The sequence below is a fragment of the Ooceraea biroi genome, chromosome 12 (genome assembly GCF_003672135.1).
Source record: "Ooceraea biroi isolate clonal line C1 chromosome 12, Obir_v5.4, whole genome shotgun sequence".
NCBI lineage: Eukaryota > Metazoa > Arthropoda > Insecta > Hymenoptera > Formicidae > Ooceraea > Ooceraea biroi.
In genome coordinates, this window is record NC_039517.1 from 10,657,930 (window position 1) to 10,677,511 (window position 19,582).

The following is a 19,582-nucleotide window of genomic DNA, read 5'->3' on the forward strand; positions in this document are numbered from 1 at the left end:
AACGCGACTCGGTGGAGGGGATAGACTCGTAGGGTGAAGGTGGAGGGCGCGGGTGCCGCTGGCACACTGCAGCGCGTACTGTTGCTTCAGTACTGACTGTTGATGGCTGCTGAGTGATATCTGGTCCTGCACGGTGACGCGGAAAGTTCTCTCTCACGAATATCCGTCCCCGAGTCCGTCCAACCGAAATCGCGCGTGTCGTTCCAGAGTCGACGTTTCCCAACGAAACCGGAAGTGCGAATTAACTCAGGACGCAGGACGCGGCAGTAAGGAAGCACGAGGTCGCGTACAGCTGATGCGAGGTGTCAGCTGCCTCGTCTGCTCCTTTGTTCCGCGCATCTCCTGCCGCTGCTACTAGGTAAGCGTGGACCTCCGGTTTGCTCTCTCGGTGTTTCAAGCGCACACTTACATAATTCGCGATTGCTTTTCAATCTTTGACTGAAACAACGATGTCTTAATCGGCGACACGTGCGCGACTCGACGATGCAACAACAACAGCAACACACGCGAGTGAGTTACGCGCGAACAACGCGAGCGATGAATCTCACGTATGGTATCGCGTATATGCGATAGGCGCGTGCGTATGTATCGCACGCGGGTGTCACAAGGTCGAGAGTTGTCCGACGCTCGTCACGTGCCAATTCCCGCAGGCTGATCTTTCCGCGTCCGTGCGGGAAAATGCTGCAGGCGGAAATGATTGATGAAAGAGAAGACTGTAATCGCAGTATTTCTATTTCCTTAAGGCTTCAAGCGCACGATTTAGATGACTCGGTGAAATAATACAATCGATTAAACACTTGCAGTTGTCTTGACTCCACCGCCTTACGCGTGTAACGTTATACCCTTGCGACTCCGACGTTTCTTCGCGCAATTTGCGCACTTTTATTTATTAATATGTATTATTAATTTAATTAATTTATTAACGCGAACCCGACCGCGTTTCAGTCGCGCATCGGAATATCAGATTAAACGTTTAATTAAACAGCGAACTATAAAAATATGAACTCCTACCGCGTTCTCTTCCGTCGACACTATCGTAAGTTGATTTAGCGTGAATGCGTAATGGGTTCTCGGTACAGTCATGCTATAATGACATCACGAGACGTATCCAGAAATTCGCGTCGTAACACTTTCGACGATCGACCGAGACCGACAGGCGCCGGTTTGACTTGTACTCGGGATAATTTACGCTGATGTGCGTGGAATATGCTCAGCACGAATGCGAGATACGAATGCTAGATACGGAGAATATATCAGGTGTGCGAATTACTTCGATGCCTTTTTCAAAGACATTGAATCTTTGTTACAAAAAAAAAATAAACATGTCAATTCTCGAAATATTCGACCATTATTTTCTAATATACTTTTCTCGATCTATCGGGCAGCTGACGAAGAAAAACAAGTAAATAAAGGCTCAGTTTCTTTAAAAAAAAAAGAGCACTGAGTTAATTTGCACATCTAATAAATGAACCAAAAAAATACAAATGCGAGAAAATATATATAAATAAAGAAACTGACAATTAGAAGCTAATCTATTTGAAGAAAATAATAGTTTCACACACGTTTGCCTGTAAACCCTCTTTTAATTCATCTGTTTCTTTCAGAGTGGAGATCTTGTCGCGTGACGATTGAAGAAACGGTATTTTTGCGGTTGATTTATAGCAACTGCACGGCTGGCACGTCTATCCTTTAATTGGAGAAACGAGCAGCTCGACACTTGCAGATAAATCACGCGATACACGTGATTAGTGTTCCCGGTACAGACGGTCTCTTATATTACGTGAAACATCAAGGTTTCAAGAAATTCTGACGAATTGAATTCCTGCGTTACGCGCATCGCAGTCAAACTTGATCTATCCTCGAGGGTGTATCATCGTAAGAACACAGAGACTTACACGATATCCGTTGAGGAGGACCATTTGTAAGTGGGAAATGAAGAGATCCGTACCGATAGAGAAGCTAAAGAGAGAAGAGAACTGAGCAGGAGAAACGATTCTTAGCAAGAACGTGAATGATTAATGTTTGCGTTTCGAAAGAAACAATGATATGAAGATACGGGAAGACCGATAATAGAAAATCGCTGGATTATATCGTAGAGATAATAAATTCTCAAGTTGTACTTGTACGCATCTGGACGACTCTGAGAGCATTCCGCCGATTTCGACCGGGAACCGATAAATTAATGAGGCTATTAAAAACTTGATTTCAAGCGATGAAGTGAGAAGTCTGCGCCGTGTATGTATCTGGGTATCGTTGTGCGAGGTAAACACACCTGGCGTGATCTTTCTGACTGGCAAAGCGCGAAGCGACGACAATCGCGGCTCGAACAATAGCTCCATTGACAGTATTAATTCTAGCAAAACGCGAAAAGTGCGCGTGTTGGAACTGACGAATCCGCTTCGCACATTCGTCAATGCGACTTACGTAAGAGGTGTCAGAGACAAACTGATCGCGCGCGTTGACGATGACCTTGGTGGTTTTCTACCGGTGGTCCGTCAATTCGGTCACATCGCGGCAACGGCGGTGCCGAAGATGATGTCGGAGTGGAGTTGACGCTAGCTGCGGTTACGAGCTGCGCCGTCAACGAGAGTCCGAATGTGTTGCAAGAGATTGGCAGAACGACCACGTGAGACAACGTGAAACGTGCCAATTGAGAGATGACGGTCACTTACACTGCCGAGGTAGCCACCTGCAAGGGTCTCGGGTGCTTCCTTAAATTATTGCTGAGGTAAGATCCTGACCGTGACACTTTTTGATATTTATGAGATTGGGCACTGAGACTACGTAGGATATGTCAACAACGTGAATCCGAAATAAAACATATGAAATAATATATCAAGAGTCAAACACGATAGGTTTGAGATTCTTCCTCATATACACATTGTATTATTCGCATTATTATCAAAAACACAATAGTATCTCATCAAGTTCACACTCAAGCGAGGAACGAACGATGACACTAACCACGTATATTTATTAAGTATGCGAATTAAATCAGTTTTTGAAGAAACTGAGTATTTATTTACAAAAAAATAGTAAACGTATCAATCTTTGAAATATTTGCCATTATTTTCTATGCTTCTCCCATTTTTTTTTGGCAGTTGACGAATTCTCTCCCGAGAAAAAGAATATAATATAATAAATAAAAAAGCTTAATTTCTTCAGAAAAAGCATTGAGTTAATTTGCACACCGTAGATGAAGCAGATTAGGCCGTAGTCGAGTGGAGTGACGATTATCATATCGCTGTAATAGGTAGATCAATTGATTTCTTCAATTAATAATCCGAGATCTCTTTATACTAAAAAATATTTTCATTTTTATTCTGTACGTTCTATAAAAAGATATATTTCGTCACAGATTACGATAGCTAAACGCGTCAAGATTTAACGCTTCAAGAAATTCGGAAACGTCATTGTCCAATGAAATATATATGTATAAAATTCGCTTTTGACATCAAGAGTGTTGCCGAAATAGTAGCTGGAAAGATCAAATGTTTGATTATGTGACATGTTACATGTGAAATGCGCATTTGTCGATACGCGCAAACACACAAAATTTCGGTTGCACGTTATTGCATTGTAGATGATTCATCGATATCTGCGAAGAAATTAATCTTTCCAAGAAAGAATAGAAAAAAATATACGCTGCGAATTATTTAAATACGTTTACTTACAAAAAATCAAAATGTCAAAAATTACATAAATTAAGACAATATTTAATGAAAAAACGTGGTGTTATTAATTTTAAATGTCTATTGTAGAATAATATAAGAAGAACACTATTTGATTTAATTAAGGAGGTGGGAAAGAGAGAGAACTAAGTTAATGCATTAAAACTATTATATAATATTATTATAATATAAAAATAATATATAAAACTATTATATAATACTATCATAGCAATTAACACATTATTTGATGTAGGAGTATCAAGTTTTCAATATTAAATATTTGTTTAATTGGCATAAATCTCTGGTATCATTTCTTTAGTAGTAAGTATTCATTGTTTGTTAATACATACAATTAATCTTTTTTAAATTCTATTCATAAGATTTATCTCTTTATAATTTCTCTAGATATTGATATCTTAATGTTTTAAATTTCAATTTCTCAATGCGCGATGCATCGCGATAAACATGATTACAGGCCTTTTCATCATTTCACGCAAAATTAACGCGGCTCCGCGAACCTGATGAATTTCATAATGATATTCGCTAGCGAGCGCATATTCTTGAGACTAGCTCTGTTGGAATTACATTGGAACGCTTCCAACGTGTTTGTGTAAAACAATTCAGTATTACAGCAATCGTTACTATCCAGTGGTTTTCATGATCGTCTAGTGATTTTGACACACTTGAAACGTAATGCCGTTATGCCTATATAGGCCAAAGTTGACCAGAGATATGGTCTCCAGTCAGAACAGAATTATTGACTTTCGGTTCAATAATGGCACGCGAGTAACGCTATCGCATTTTATCGCTGCATGATACCTATGTATGACGTGGCTTTATTGTATCCCGATGTTAAAACTGCTATCTTTCTTAGAGTTTCTGTCGTATTTCCAAGTGCAATAAAGAAGCGATTTCTCTAGTAACCGATCGTTAAAAGACCACCTCGGATCCGTGACAAACATGCTACGTTCATCTGCTCCTGAGTTTACGAGACACGTGTAATCTGTTTCAGATGGCGGGCGAGCGTTTATAAACTCGTCTGGATCGATTTGGCGCTCTTCCTCTTCATCTATTACTCTCTGTCCGGTATCTACCGGCTATTGTTGGACGAGAGGCAGAAGAAGATCTTTGAGTCCGTCGTGGCGTACTGCAATGAGTATAGCGATCTGATACCGCTGTCGTTCGTCCTGGGTTTCTACGTTAGCGTCGTCATGACCAGATGGTGGAGTCAATACATGGCGATACCGTGGCCTGATTCTATCGCGGTATTTGTATCGGCCACTATACACGGGAACGATGAACGCGGTCGTCTAATGCGCCGGACGATCGTTAGGTATAAATGTGTTATAAAGAAAAGGAACAAGTTTATGTTTCAATGTAAGATTAGTTCTTGTTCCTTTTTCTGGGCTATAGAGTGAAAGATCGATTGCCCCTCGTTTCAGAGTATACGTGCTTTCGCTCTCATTTAATCCTTTGCGGACGGAGCAGGTTGCGCTACCGAGCTAGCGAGATACTTTTGTAAAATAAATTGTTACAATTGCTATTAAAGCATGTATTATATACATATATAACGTATACATGTGCGCACAGACCACGATGATCGGTTTTGCCGAATGTACATATAATGTTCGTTGTACATATCAACGAGACTTCCTCTTTCTTCTTGGTACGTAAAAATAAATTCCATTTGCAGATACGTATGCGTTTGTCTGACGGTTGTTCTGGCGAACGTATCGCCACGAGTGAAAAAGAGATTTCCTACGTTGGAACACTTTGTGGAGTCCGGCTTGTTGCTGGAGAACGAACTATCGATATTCCAGAGCCTGAATAAGAAATTTCCGAAGCCGGGCAAGCACTGGTTGCCGATAGTTTGGGCCGCAAGCATCGTGACCCGTGCGCGAAAGGAGGGTCGAATACGCGATGATTTCGCGGTGAAGACTCTCATCGACGAGCTGAATAAATTCCGCGGGATGTGTGGCAGTATTCTGCATTACGATACAATTAGCGTTCCGTTAGTCTATACTCAGGTACGTATAAGTTGCGCAACAGTTAAGGTTTTTCAAAACCTTAATAAATATGTATTTAAGGAGATGACGCACATAAATTGCTTAAATTAAATAATTGATTTAATTTGTTATTGCAGGTCGTAACGTTAGCTGTATATATGTACTTTCTGACTACCGTAATGGGTCGTCAATGGGTTCAAAAGTCAAACTCGACCATCGATCTGTACTTCCCAGTATTCACGACGTTGCAGTTCTTTTTCTACATGGGCTGGCTAAAAGTAGCCGAAACTTTGATCAATCCGTTTGGCGAGGACGATGACGACTTCGAAGTAAATTGGTTAATCGATCGCAATTTGCAGGTAACAGTTATCCTGACATCTTTCTACTTTTCTCGAAATTTAAAAAGAAATTTAATAATGTAAAAACATTGTGTGTGTGTGTTTACTTCTCAGGTGAGCTATCTAATCGTTGACGAGATGCATCACGAGCATCCTGAACTCATACGCGATCAATATTGGGACGAGATATTCCCCATGGAACTCCCATATACCGCAGCGGCGCAAGCCTTCCGCGAGGAGCCTCCTCAGCCCTCAACAGCCGGCATACAATTGTCCGCCGCGCAACAAGAACTGCAACCGTCATCGGTTAAGATCGAGGATATGGCGCCGGATTATCAGCAGAAGTTCCGATCCGAGGATGCCGACGACGCAGCATCCGGTATACACTTCACCGCCGGCGGTAAAATTTCCCGGTGAGCACGGATTATTTAATTTCATTCGATATATATTCTTCATTCGAAAATCCAACAAGAGACACATTTACTAATTCATAATTATTTTTAATGCAAAATCACTAGTACGGCAGAGAACTGGGGATTAGTGAGGTAACTTTCGTTTATGTCTCGCGAAATTGTGAACAAATTTAAAAAATAGGAAATATAATATAAATAAGTTTCAAGTACAATAATATACTTTTCATAACAAATTACAAAATTTGCGGTTTTTGCACTGGTTATTAGTTTCCGAGTTCGAAGCTGTGCCTTTTGTCATATCTGATATCGGTTATCAGTATTGGATTACTTCTCACTCTGATGAAATGGACTGAAATGTGCACGAAACCAAAATGATAGAAGACGCAGCTTAAACCAAGAAATCAGAATTGATAAAGTAAACATATTATTATCATAAGATGATACTAATATTATACGATGAATATAAATTTCATAACGTGTTTTATGAAATGGAAAGATCGGTTCGATAATTGCTTATCTGTCCATAATGCTAATTTATTTTTCCATTAGGAGTGCCAGCCGAGTGAGTAATCGAGATCGCACTGTTAGCGGTGGTTCGACTCCCAGCAATTTGGGTGGTTCGCTTACTAGGATAAACAGCGTTACTAGTGTATTGAAGCGAATATTCAGCAGAGAGGACAGACCGGACGGAGGTAATACGAGTGGCAGCAAACTCTCAGGGAAGATTCCGAGCTCGAGTTCGGCAGCTTCGTTACAAATGCGGCCATCCGGTATATTCTCATTCTCTTCAATATGATGATAGGAATATTACATTTAAAAAATGATACAAACTCAATATCGCAAAGAAGCACGTAATGTAAAACGTTGGACCGTCGCAGGTGCAGGTGGCTCTATGAGGATAGGTGTTATCGAGGAGGTCGATGAACAGATGACACTCACGTCATTGAGACACGCGAACGAGACGAAACCTCACGTGCAAAGTATATTCCCACAAGGCGCGCCACCGCCGAGTCATCCTGTCGACATCCCGGGTGCACCATCCCACAAGCGTGAAATATTCTCCAGGAGTGCACCTGCACGAGGAGGAAGCTTAACAGTAGCCGCTAATACGGAACCTGGAACTGCGCGCGAAAGACAGATACGGTTGGCGATTGGCGAACGATAGATTTCAAAATTCTTTTCAATAAATTCACATGTTTCTTCTTACAAAATTTAATTCTGCCCTTTCAGGACGCAAGAATCTACACAGTCGGTACAGTCGAACGTCGGATGTGAGCCGGCGAGTTTCACCAGCGGGGAAAACGATAACATTAGCACCGAGAGCTCTTCATGTTCCGACGGCAGTTCCGACAACGAATTTACGAAATTGAAAATCGAGAGGAAAGAACAGAGACGCAATCGTAGATTCGCCCGTAGCGGTAGTGGACCGGCAGTTAACTCGTTGAATGGCAATCAATCGAGAAGTCCTGTCACCAACGAGAACATCTTGCTGACGGCACTGGCGGACGCGTCGCGGCTCAGCATGGGGAGAACCGAACGCAACGAAAGCGATGAGATTTAGAAAAAAAAGAAATATATTTTCGAAATGTACGTATATCGAAGCATCTAAAGACTGGTCGGAAGAAGCCTTAGTCGGGAGGTCGGATTGAAACGAGAGAAATATCGAAACGAGATAACGCATCGCGGTATATGAGTAGATTTTTTACTTATTTTTTCAATGTACTTACCTAACACGTAACAATGACTGTGTTTCTGCGTTACAACGCTACAGTAGCGCTACACAAGAGCATTATGCAGATTGGTTAAAAGCTGTAGCGCTGTACCGCAGAAACACAGTCATGTCTCGTTCGGGAAGAAGATGTATTGCTGCTGCAAATAAGAATTTTGCGATTAATAACTTTATCATACTTGCATAAGATTAGCAAGACATTTACAACGAAAGACAAATATACAAGATAACGAAAGATAAAAATGTTCGATCAATATATGTGATTACATTAATTTCGTACAACGGAAATTACGAAATCGGTAAAGATACATCGTCTCTTGCAAATTACATGAAATTATTTACAAGGCTAAGAGATTGCAAATTTATACAAATGAAAAACTTCGTTTTAATATTGCACATAGTGTCTCGTAGATACAAACATAAAACGACTTTGACATGTTCGACTTACATTCCATGTATTTATGTGATTTCTTACGGTGCTCGCAAGTAAACTATACTTATTTCGCAGTATTATTGAAATAAATTATTTTCGATAAGATATCGTTGTTCATTTTGTAGAATAATAATCATAAATCACAATGACAATCTTTTCTTATTTCTTGTAATGTAAATTGCATTTTTAATCAATATAATAGGATACTAAATTGATTATAAGCGCTCTGCTATTTTTTGATTTTTTATTTAGAAATTTATACAAGTACGCAAGTTTTGTTATGCATTAAAGAAGAGAAATTAGTAAATGCGAAAAAATTCTTATGGAAAAGAGAGAATTGCTAAAATAGCTGATCATTACGAATTACTATATAATAAATATAATCTTTGATATTGAAAAAAGAACAGTTTGGTACTTTTTTTTTTATTTGAATTACTATACGAAATTGTATTTTCTTTCATAATAATTCATAAAAATCATGTAGACACTAAATATAGACACATTCTGCAACTCTTTTTCTTAATTTAAAAATATTACAAAAATTCAAAATATCGTCGAAATAAAACGGAATATAATGAAAAATTTACTACTGTTAATAATTTCGGTAATTATATATTTATAGTTGTGCAAATTAATTCGGTACTTTTTTTTATTTTAAAAAGAAATATAATAAACATATCAATCTTCGAAATATTTGTCATTATTTTCTAATACATTTTCTTCGATCTATCAAGATATAAGCTGACTTTTGAAAAAAAAGGAAGTAAATAAAGAATGTTTTTTAATTTTATTGTAATTTTATCTTAATTTTTCAAAAAAGCAGCGAATTAATTTGCACATCTAATAGAGTGAGAAAAAGAGAGACAATTCAACTTTCTCACTCTTTTTAAATTGCTAACTGTCAACTTTATTTTGTGGATGTTAGGAAGCGGTTCAGTTGACGTTTCAAATGCTTCAAAACGGTTTCTATCCTTTTTTTCTTTCAAATAAAAACAAGAAAAAAAACTTGTACATACATACTTGATTACTGTCGTTAACAATTGTGCTAAATTCACGTTGTCCCCATCAGGATTGGATCGTTATAATACATGTAAAATACGTATAAAACATAGGTATTATACTTGACATATTATACCTGCCCAACCCTGCTTATGGACAAATCAAATTCCTTACATCTGTTTATGCTTATGTAAATTTGTGTGGATATACCCTTAATACTATTGAATATTTCTTTTGGACATTGGGCTACGAATGCTACGATCCAGTTAACACTGTGAATGCTACGAAACACTTTCTATCCTTTTTCTACCTCTGAGAAGTTAGCCAGGCAACTTTTACTTTTTTAATTTTTGACTTTACGAATCGTTTGTTGGTCATTGTTGGCCTAATTAAAAGGTTTGTTGGCTAATACTTTTTTTTTAAATAAAAGAAAATTGTGTGGAAAGTTAACCGGACGAAACTTATTTTTTTACCATTTGCGGCTTAATCGATGCGCAATCGTTTGTTGGTCACAGATAAACTAATTAAAACGTTTGTTGGTTTATCTGTCTTGAAAAAAAAATAAAAAACTTATATGCACTCCCGACTCCATGAAACGGTGGCGTCATCTGCGCAGATCAGATGCGCAGCCGTATGTAGCACATCTTTATCTTTATACGTCTATGATGGAATTTTTCATTGCATTGGAATATATGAACGGAGCCTTTTACGAGGGGAAGCTCGATTAGCGGTAAGGGGAGAGCACTGGCACTTCGTGTAACTTCGGCTGTTCGGGTATGTCGGTTCCGCTAGTGATATATATATATATATATGTACGATGAGTTATTGTGTTGTGTCGAAATGTAGCAATCGCATTAATACATAAAGGAAAAATTGGCAATAACGTATGAAAGAAAATAATGGTCCGAAAATTTCTTTTCATCTCTAAGTAAAACATACAATTGTAGGTTATACACAATGCCGGTAAAACGTTTCAGATATTGTTATGTGTTTATTATTATTTAAATTTATTATTATTGTGTTAAGAAAGAATTTTGGCTTGTTTATTATTATATTCATATATATATATATATATATATATATATATATATATATAGTCAAATCGTATATATTAATATTAAATATATGAATTATAATAACAACTATAAATGAAAAACTGTTATCGAACAATTATTCATATGAATATAATAATAAACACATAACAATATCTGAAACGTTTTACCGGCATTGTGTATAACCTACAATTGTATGTTTTACTTAGAGATGAAAAGAAATTTTCGGACCATTATTTTCTTTCATACGTTATTGCTAATTTTTCCTTTATGTATTAATGCGATTGCTACATTTCGACACAACACAATAACTCATCGTACATATATATATATATATCACTAGCGGAACCGACATACCCGAACAGCCGAAGTTACACGAAGTGCCAGTGCTCTCCCCTTACCGCTAATCGAGCTTCCCCTCGTAAAAGGCTCCGTTCATATATTCCAATGCAATGAAAAATTCCATCATAGACGTATAAAGATAAAGATGTGCTACATACGGCTGCGCATCTGATCTGCGCAGATGACGCCACCGTTTCATGGAGTCGGGAGTGCATATAAGTTTTTTATTTTTTTTTCAAGACAGATAAACCAACAAACGTTTTAATTAGTTTATCTGTGACCAACAAACGATTGCGCATCGATTAAGCCGCAAATGGTAAAAAAATAAGTTTCGTCCGGTTAACTTTCCACACAATTTTCTTTTATTTAAAAAAAAAAGTATTAGCCAACAAACCTTTTAATTAGGCCAACAATGACCAACAAACGATTCGTAAAGTCAAAAATTAAAAAAGTAAAAGTTGCCCGGCTAACTTCTCGGAGGTCCTTTTTCTTCCTTTAAATAAAGAGAAGGAAAAAAGTGATTTGTAGCATTCGCAGTTCCAACTGGACCACAGCTTATACGATGGAGACAATATGAACGCAACATCAGTTTGTCATTACTTTCCGGAAACACCCTGTGTAGACGTATGCGTATGTGTGCGCATCATATAATAAGTATGTTACACTTAGGTGTGTGTATATATGTATAGATTACATTGGGTTAGTAGTTGACTAGTAGTTAACCGCGAATTTCTCCTGTTTGTGTCAAAGCTGTTAACTGATAAAAACTGTCTTTTGCAAGTAATCTGAACACTCGTGCGCGTTGGTAGGCATTTAACAAAATAATAAATATTTAAATATAAAAGGGCTCGTGTAAGTGTGCGATTCCGAAAATAAACAGAACTTTCGATATAATGCCGTTGGCGACCCTAACGGCTCCTTGGACCGAGCACCGTGTCAATGAGAAGGTAATATTCGCTATATTTATTTGATATTTTTCAGATATTATTTCCTCCAAACAAAAGATTGAACAAAAATTTCTTATTCTTTTCCGCAATTATTCATATTTTACTTTAACTTCAGCTTCAAATTCAAAGCATCTTAATCTATCCTTACTTTTGGTTTTTTACTGTTTTTTAGCAAAGCACGGATATTCTTCCAGCCGAAAATCCGGAAGAAACGATGATTACTCAAGGAAATTTATTTGAAAGACCAAATAATTGCTCCGAATCGCATGAGATTGAAGTACGGGATATGGTACGAGATGGTTATGAAAAAGCTGAACCCTCTCATTTTGAGTTATTAAGAGTCCTTGGTCAAGGTTCCTTTGGCAAGGTAAAAACAATGTGCATTTGGTGAATAAATATATTCATATCTTTTCTTTATATTTTATGTAACTTTATATTTAATTATATTTAATTTTGTTTTTTATATAAATGATTCTACAGGTATTTTTAGTAAGAAAAGTTGTTGGGAAAGACAGTGGTACGCTATATGCTATGAAGGTTTTAAAGAAGGCAACGTTGAAAGGTATTTAAATGCTATAAAATCCTTGCAAATGTGCTTTAATTGATTTTATTATTCACTTTTCTTTAGTACGTGATAGAGTCAGAACCAAAATGGAAAGAAACATATTGGTTGATGTCGAACATCCGTTCATCGTTCGACTACATTATGCGTTCCAGACGGAGGGAAAACTTTATTTGATATTAGATTTTCTAAAAGGCGGTGATCTCTTCTCGAGGTTGTCCAAAGAGGTAATTATTATTTGAGAATTGTCAGATTTTATTATTTATACGTTTCGGTGACACCTGCAATTACAAAAAAAAAGTCTAGTTACCACAACATTTTTCATGAGAATGCACAATCTGTTATCTGGGTAATCATCCAGATGAATTCTGATATATTCTGTAGGTCTAGTTGTGTGATTAATGTCTTTCAGGTAATGTTTACGGAAGAGGATGTCAAGTTTTATTTGGCCGAATTAGCACTTGCACTGGATCATATACATAAACTTGGAATTATTTATCGAGATCTCAAACCTGAGAAGTTTGTATTATAATTTTATTATTATATTATTTAGTATTATAACTTTTTACTAGTTATTCATTGTTAACAAATTTACTAAATGTGCTTTTTTCTGTACAGTATCTTACTGGATACAGAAGGCCACATATCTCTAACAGATTTTGGTTTAAGCAAACAACCTTTAGATGATTCAAAGGCATATTCATTTTGTGGTACCGTTGAGTACATGGCGCCTGAAATTGTTAATAGGAAAGGGCATACTTGTACGGCAGATTGGTGGAGTTTTGGTGTCTTAATGGTAAATTAGATTTAATAAATGACATCTGATAGAATTAATAGAAATTAAAATAAATTAAATTATATCTTCTACTGTTTTCAGTTTGAAATGCTGACAGGCGCTCTTCCATTCCAAGGTGCAAATCGCAAAGAAACGATGACGCAGATTTTGAAGGCTAAACTTGGCATGCCACATAATATTTCAGCAGAAGCACAAGCGCTTTTGAGAGTATTATTTAAAAGAAATCCTACCAATCGCCTTGGTTCTGGTAATATAAAATATGCATTTAATATTATGAAACTTGTATTATATTATTTTACACATCTTGAGTAAATGATTAGGAATTAATAGGGTAACTTACGCACATATAATTACTCATAAATAACCTTAAATTTCTTTACGCAGGCGGAGTAGAAGAAATAAAAAACCATATTTTCTTCGCTACCATCGATTGGGACGCACTTTATAGAAAGGACATAAGACCACCGTTTAAACCAGCTGTTAGGGAAGATGACGCGTTTTACTTTGACAGTGAATTTACCTGTAAAACACCCAAAGGTGACCGCCCTCCTTAAAAACAGAAGAGAAAGAAAGAACAGTAGAGTAGACTCAAATTGATAATGACTGAAATCATCTTCTGATATTTTCACAAAAGAAATTCTTCGATTTTTTTCAGATTCCCCAGGAGTGCCACCTAGCGCAAATGCTCACGAGTTATTTCGAGGCTTCAGCTTTATTGCACCCTGTTTACTCGCGGATACAGATCACATCAAGTCTCCGGAGAATAGAAACTACAACAGCATTAGTGCTAGTTTCCCATCTTATGTCAACTCTACTTCCATAAATGATGAATATGAATTTCAACAGGAAATTGGCAAAGGAAGCTATAGTATAGTTTACTTAGCTACCCATATAACATCTAAGTTGGAATACGCTGTGAAGGTAATACTTTTTGTTTGTATACAGAGTGTCCCAGAAGGAAAATTTTCAATATTCTGAAAAGTGATGGTATCATTTTAAGTAAGTAAAAATGTTCGTATGGACGACCTATTCTAAATGGGGATAGAGAATATTTGAATATATAGTATATAAAATTACTGATGAGAAAGAGACTATATACTATTTCTAATAGTTATTGTTTAAGCGACACATTTTTTAGAGTTCATAATAAATTTTTAAAAATTCCACTGTCAACATCAATGCATTTTTTTATATGAATATTTTAAAATTAAAACCAATGTCCTCTGCCAGAATATTGAGTTTTTCTCTTGGCGCATCCTGTATAGTTGAAACTGAAATTATATCATTTGTATTAAGTATTTCTAAAACGTTGTGTGTGCAAAATAAAAAAATTGCTGAACAAAATAGGTGATAGAAAAATCGAAACGTGATCCGACGGAGGAAATCGAAATTTTGTTACGATATGGCAGACATCCCCATATCGTAACGTTGAGAGCGGTCCATGAAGATGATAGACGAGTATATCTTGTATTGGAATTGTTACGCGGTGGCGAGCTTCTTGATCGTTTACTGCAAAGACGAAATTTTACTGAACGAGAAGCTGCTGAAGTCATTTATACTATTACCAGTGTAGTACATTATCTTCACGAGAATGGAGTGAGTAACCTGTTATATGAATACACGCCCGCGCATGTTCTACATATGATACATAAAACAAAATGATATATAACAAAATGAATATATTATTATATTTAAAAAAAAGGTAGTTCATAGAGACTTGAAGCCATCAAATATTCTGTATGCAAAAGCTGGTGGTGATCCAACAACACTTTGTATATGTGATCTTGGTTTCGCAAAACAGTTACGAGCGGAAAATGGTTTATTAATGACACCTTGCTACACGGCGAACTTTGTAGCACCCGAAGTATTGAAACGTCAAGGATATGACGCGGCATGTGACATTTGGTCATTAGGCGTATTATTATACATCATGCTAGCTGGGTATCAGAAAACTTTGATATTTCTTATTTATTGTTCACGCACAATTATAGAAAAATATGTTTAATTAATTGATACTAATGAAGATTTAATTTTACTATACAATACGCAGATACACGCCTTTTCGTAATAGTCCAGGTGATAGTGCGAGCGATATATTGGATCGTATTGGTCCTGGATATATAGATGTAGACAGCGGAATATGGTGTGATATTTCAACCGAAGCTAAAGAATTAGTCAAAAGAATGCTGCACGTAGACCCTAATCGAAGACCTACAGCATCAGTAATTTTGAAATATCCATGGATTGTAAATCGACACCGTATTCCTCAAAAAGCATTACCAGATCTTATAACAGATCCACATAGCCTGAAGGTATATATATATCATTAATATAAATATAAACAAAAACGATTTCTGCAAATGTTTCATTAATTCGTTAGATTGCTAATAGAGATTTGTTACTGTTAATAATAGACAAATTCATAATTTTGGATAGTACTATTTATTTTTTGCATGTCCAGCGTCTTCAGTGATTTTGCACGGTAGATTTCATGATGGATCCTATTTCAGATGGCAGTAGCAGCAACGTACCGAGCAATGTCAAGTAGTCCAAGATCTCCACATATTGGTCCTGTAGTTATGTCCGAATTGGCACGTCGTAGAACACAAGGCAAACCAGCTGGTCCCACCCAAGTTTAAATTTATGTATTGTATATCTTGTGTATGACAAATTTAATTCTTATCTCAAAATTTCCAGATGAACATACATAGGATAATGAAGTCATTTAAAGTACAAGCAGAAGTAATTTAGGGAAAAGTGTCGGTATCATGAATGACATAAAATTCATGAAGAGTATATGGCATGAAGAGATATTTGACAGTGAGCTGAATGTGATATTTATTTATAATTTTCCATTGTGTTTAATACGTATATCTATAAATATAGACGTCTATGTTTATCACATGTTGCCATCATTCGGGAGTAGAGTATGAATGATTTTGATGATAATGGTCAAATATCTACTTTAATTTCTTTAACTTATAAATTATTATCTTTATATACATATATATGAAATTACTATATCTCATCACAAATCTAAAGGAATGAAAAAGGGATGAGATAACATGTTGAAATAATCGATTACGATTTGATATAATCAACATATTTAAAAGATAAAAGTATTTTGATGTATTACGTGTAAAATTTTATCTGTGCAATGTAGCTACATCAAATTAATTTTCTAACTAAATGTACACCAAGTGTCTTATATTTTTGCCTAAATTCATGGCTTAAAATTTTAAACCATTTATGGAAATCCCAGTTTGTGGACGCAAATTCTAAAAGAAAGAGTATATCAGTTTCATCATAAAACAAAGACAAAAATTGTTTAATTATTGTTTAATTGTGATAGTTTGTTAAAAAATAAATTACTGTATACATTATACTTGTATGTATGTGGTGATATCTATGAATTTATTAAATAGAAATGTACTTCATTAATTTTACAAATTATAATCTCATTAATATGCATCAAGCCAAGAGATTGGCTAAGTAAGACAATTCCCATATATAAGTCGTTTGATAAGTCTTGAAAAAATATATGAGATAGTCGCATTAATATCAACAAATTGCGCCAACTATAAAAATGGGTATTTATACTAACCAGAAAAAATCTATTATTTTATTATTACTCTTTGGCTGATATTCCTATTCAAGACCGTCTTAAGTCATTATAAGATGTTTGAAACCAATCACACAGCCGTATTAGCATCTTAAGACATTAATACTTGGCGCTGCTTTAGTATTTAAATTCTCTAAAGTCTAAACATAATAATTTTCTTACAATTACATAACAAAATTCGCCGAAACACATAAAATATATGTTACAAATGTAGTTAAAGTTATTCTGTACTTAACTCTAATGTCACGCGCACACATACACACACGTGCACACGAGGAAGAGAGACACACACACACACACAAAAGAGAAAAAAAGAGAATAAGGCAATTAACATATTGATTAGCAGCGCCAAGTATTAATGTCTTAAGATGCTAATACGGCTGTGTGATTGATTTCAAACATCTCATGGTTGTACTTAAGCGGTGTTAAATAAAAATCGACTATGAATATCAGTCAAAGAGTAATAATAAAGTAATAGATTTTCTAGTTTGCATAAATACCCATTTTTATAGTTGGCGCAATTTGTTGATATCATTAGTTTTATAGAGTTTTTCTTTGAACGCGTTCTTCAGGCGCCTGTATTTGGAGCTTTTTTGTACCTTTTTTTGAAAAAGGTAATTTTGTTGTGATTTCACACATTTTATAGTGTGAAATATCTTATTCCTTTTTATAATATATGAGGAGGTGAAAGTCGTAGTACTGTCAGTCAAGTTTTTTTTAAATTATTGGTCTGTACGCGTCCATAAAATATAAAGGTATATTAATTGCATTTATTTTATATATATATATATATATATATATACTGCTGGATTATGTTTTTTTTACTTTTAGTTTATTACAGAGAAATAATTAAAATTACAAAATAATTAAATATTAGCAATTTAAATATTAGCAAATAATATTACCTTGGAATCTCTCAATAGATAAATAGTATTAATTAATTATAATAAAGGATATTGAAGATTGGTACAAATTAAGTTTACAGTTTTATTTCAATATTACATTTTAATTAGGATAAAATAATTGATAAATATTAAACTTATGATTTTATATATACACTTAACGTGGCATAAAAAATCAAATGAGAAACACAATAAAAGGAAATTGATGTTAGGACATTTAGTTTTGACTGTAGAATTTGAAACTAATATTTTCAAAAACTTATTAGATTTGTAACTAAAGTTTTAAAATTTCCCAGATTTAGCAAATACTCCATTAAGTATTTGAACTATATTGTATTGTGGTATTAATTATTTTAACTTGTCGCGTTTTCAAGTTATTAGTATTTAAAAATTTAAATAATTGAAATTATTTTGATAAAATATGAAATATGACAATTATTTTATATTTTGTTATCATACACACACAATTATTGAAATTTTAATTCTATTTTATAAAAGCTTCTTTTGTAATGCATTAACTATATATACAGGGTGTCCGAAATAAAGTGACTCAGACGGAAAGTACAGGTAGATAGGAGTAAACCGAGAAGAAAAGTCAAATACTATTTTTCGAAATTCGCAATAGTTATTAAGTTATTAACATATACGTCTGAGCCAATAAACGCGCTGAAAGCGTTAGGTCGGACTCGGGAGATAGAGCGAGAGGCGGAGTCAAGAAGAGAGGGGCGAGGGGGGAACCGCGAGCGACTCGCAAAGCGCGGCGCGTAACATATGATACCACGCCGAGAATCTATTATGTATTTATGCTTTCCGTACATTGCCGACGAAGAAACAATTTTCCAGCGCGGTGTTTTTAATAGCAAGGAAATGATACGTTATTATTTCCACACCACCTAGCGGTAGATAGCTCGGTGCGTTTTTTTTATAGTGATTTCCCCGGTAGGCCTAATCCACTCTCATTATTTAATTCGATTAATTTAATTGAATTGTTCGAAATGTCGTCCCCTTTCTCGTACGCAGAGGTCGACTCTTCGTACAATATCGCGTGTGGCACGGTGTGTCTCAATTTTTGTACAGAGCGAAAAATTGTACGATATGTTGGATAATATCGCTGTTTAGCACTTCGAACACCTCGAATACCTCAAACCGAGATTCCCGCGAGCCATCAGGCAGCAATGTTCGTGTTTTGTCTACAGTTGGTGAAAGTCAATTGAAAGTCATGTTCTGTCTACACGATATTTTCGCACGATATTTTATTACGTAAGGACAGAAATACCTACGTAATATTGGCTTCTTTCTCGAAGTTGGGCTGCCTTCACTTCTTGAAGGCTCACTCCAGTATGTATATAGCTCAATGTATTAAACACATAAAGTTGCGCACAGTTCTTTTGCGCACCGTTCATTTGGACACCGTTGCTTTTGGCACAACATATATATTTTTGTTTAATTTGGAATACATACACACACATTTATGCAAGAAGGCTTTCTAAATTTTCGAAAATTTACTTTTAATTTTATTTTGCAAATAAACATCTGTTAGAGTGAACATAGTTCGTTTATGCAGAGTTCTTTTGCGCACAGATCTTTTTGTCGCAGAGTTCCGCACGTGAACCGTAGTAGTAACGGGAAGAAGGTATTGATATATATATTCTCAATACGCTCTGTAAAGGCAGGAGCACAGACTTTTGCACAAGCGCATAAACAGATGCATAAGGAATTTGATTGGTCCATTTCCTTATGTACATGCTTATAGACCAATCAAATTCCTTA

The 19,582-nt window shown here is 35.7% G+C and overlaps 2 protein-coding genes and 1 long non-coding RNA gene across 5 annotated transcripts; 2 read left to right on the forward strand and 1 right to left on the reverse strand.

The window, feature by feature from the left end:
* Nucleotides 1-103: 103 nt before the first annotated feature.
* On the forward strand, nucleotides 104-8,695 carry LOC105280681 (bestrophin-4). Of its 3 annotated transcripts, none has more exons than XM_020032091.2 (10): nucleotides 104-358; nucleotides 1,605-2,728; nucleotides 4,684-5,004; nucleotides 5,365-5,698; nucleotides 5,815-6,036; nucleotides 6,130-6,428; nucleotides 6,534-6,560; nucleotides 6,978-7,198; nucleotides 7,313-7,571; nucleotides 7,659-8,695. In XM_020032091.2, the coding sequence occupies exons 2-10, from the start codon at nucleotides 2,658-2,660 to the stop codon at nucleotides 7,987-7,989; spliced, it is 2,085 nt and encodes a 694-aa protein (XP_019887650.1). In that variant the 5' UTR covers nucleotides 104-358; nucleotides 1,605-2,657; the 3' UTR covers nucleotides 7,990-8,695. The 3 variants fall into 3 exon arrangements, with proteins under 3 accessions (XP_019887650.1, XP_011339693.1, XP_011339692.1); XM_011341390.3 differs by having other exon boundaries at nucleotides 108-358; nucleotides 7,307-7,571; XM_011341391.3 differs by lacking the exon at nucleotides 6,534-6,560 and having other exon boundaries at nucleotides 107-358; nucleotides 7,307-7,571.
* A 2,940-nt stretch (nucleotides 8,696-11,635) lies between these two features.
* LOC105280679 (ribosomal protein S6 kinase 2 beta) lies at nucleotides 11,636-16,738 on the forward strand. The gene is made up of 13 exons (XM_011341388.3): nucleotides 11,636-11,930; nucleotides 12,103-12,297; nucleotides 12,411-12,492; nucleotides 12,559-12,719; nucleotides 12,905-13,011; nucleotides 13,111-13,288; nucleotides 13,370-13,535; nucleotides 13,673-13,825; nucleotides 13,944-14,209; nucleotides 14,636-14,884; nucleotides 14,991-15,229; nucleotides 15,339-15,600; nucleotides 15,799-16,738. Exons 1-13 carry the CDS (start codon nucleotides 11,877-11,879, stop codon nucleotides 15,925-15,927), a joined length of 2,241 nt encoding a protein of 746 aa, XP_011339690.1. The 5' UTR covers nucleotides 11,636-11,876; the 3' UTR covers nucleotides 15,928-16,738.
* On the reverse strand, nucleotides 12,649-19,470 carry LOC113563071. The gene is made up of 2 exons (XR_003407306.1): nucleotides 19,093-19,470; nucleotides 12,649-12,773 (listed from the first exon to the last, which is right to left on the reverse strand). It is a non-coding gene; the product is annotated as an uncharacterized LOC113563071 (long non-coding RNA).
* Nucleotides 19,471-19,582: the final 112 nt, after the last annotated feature.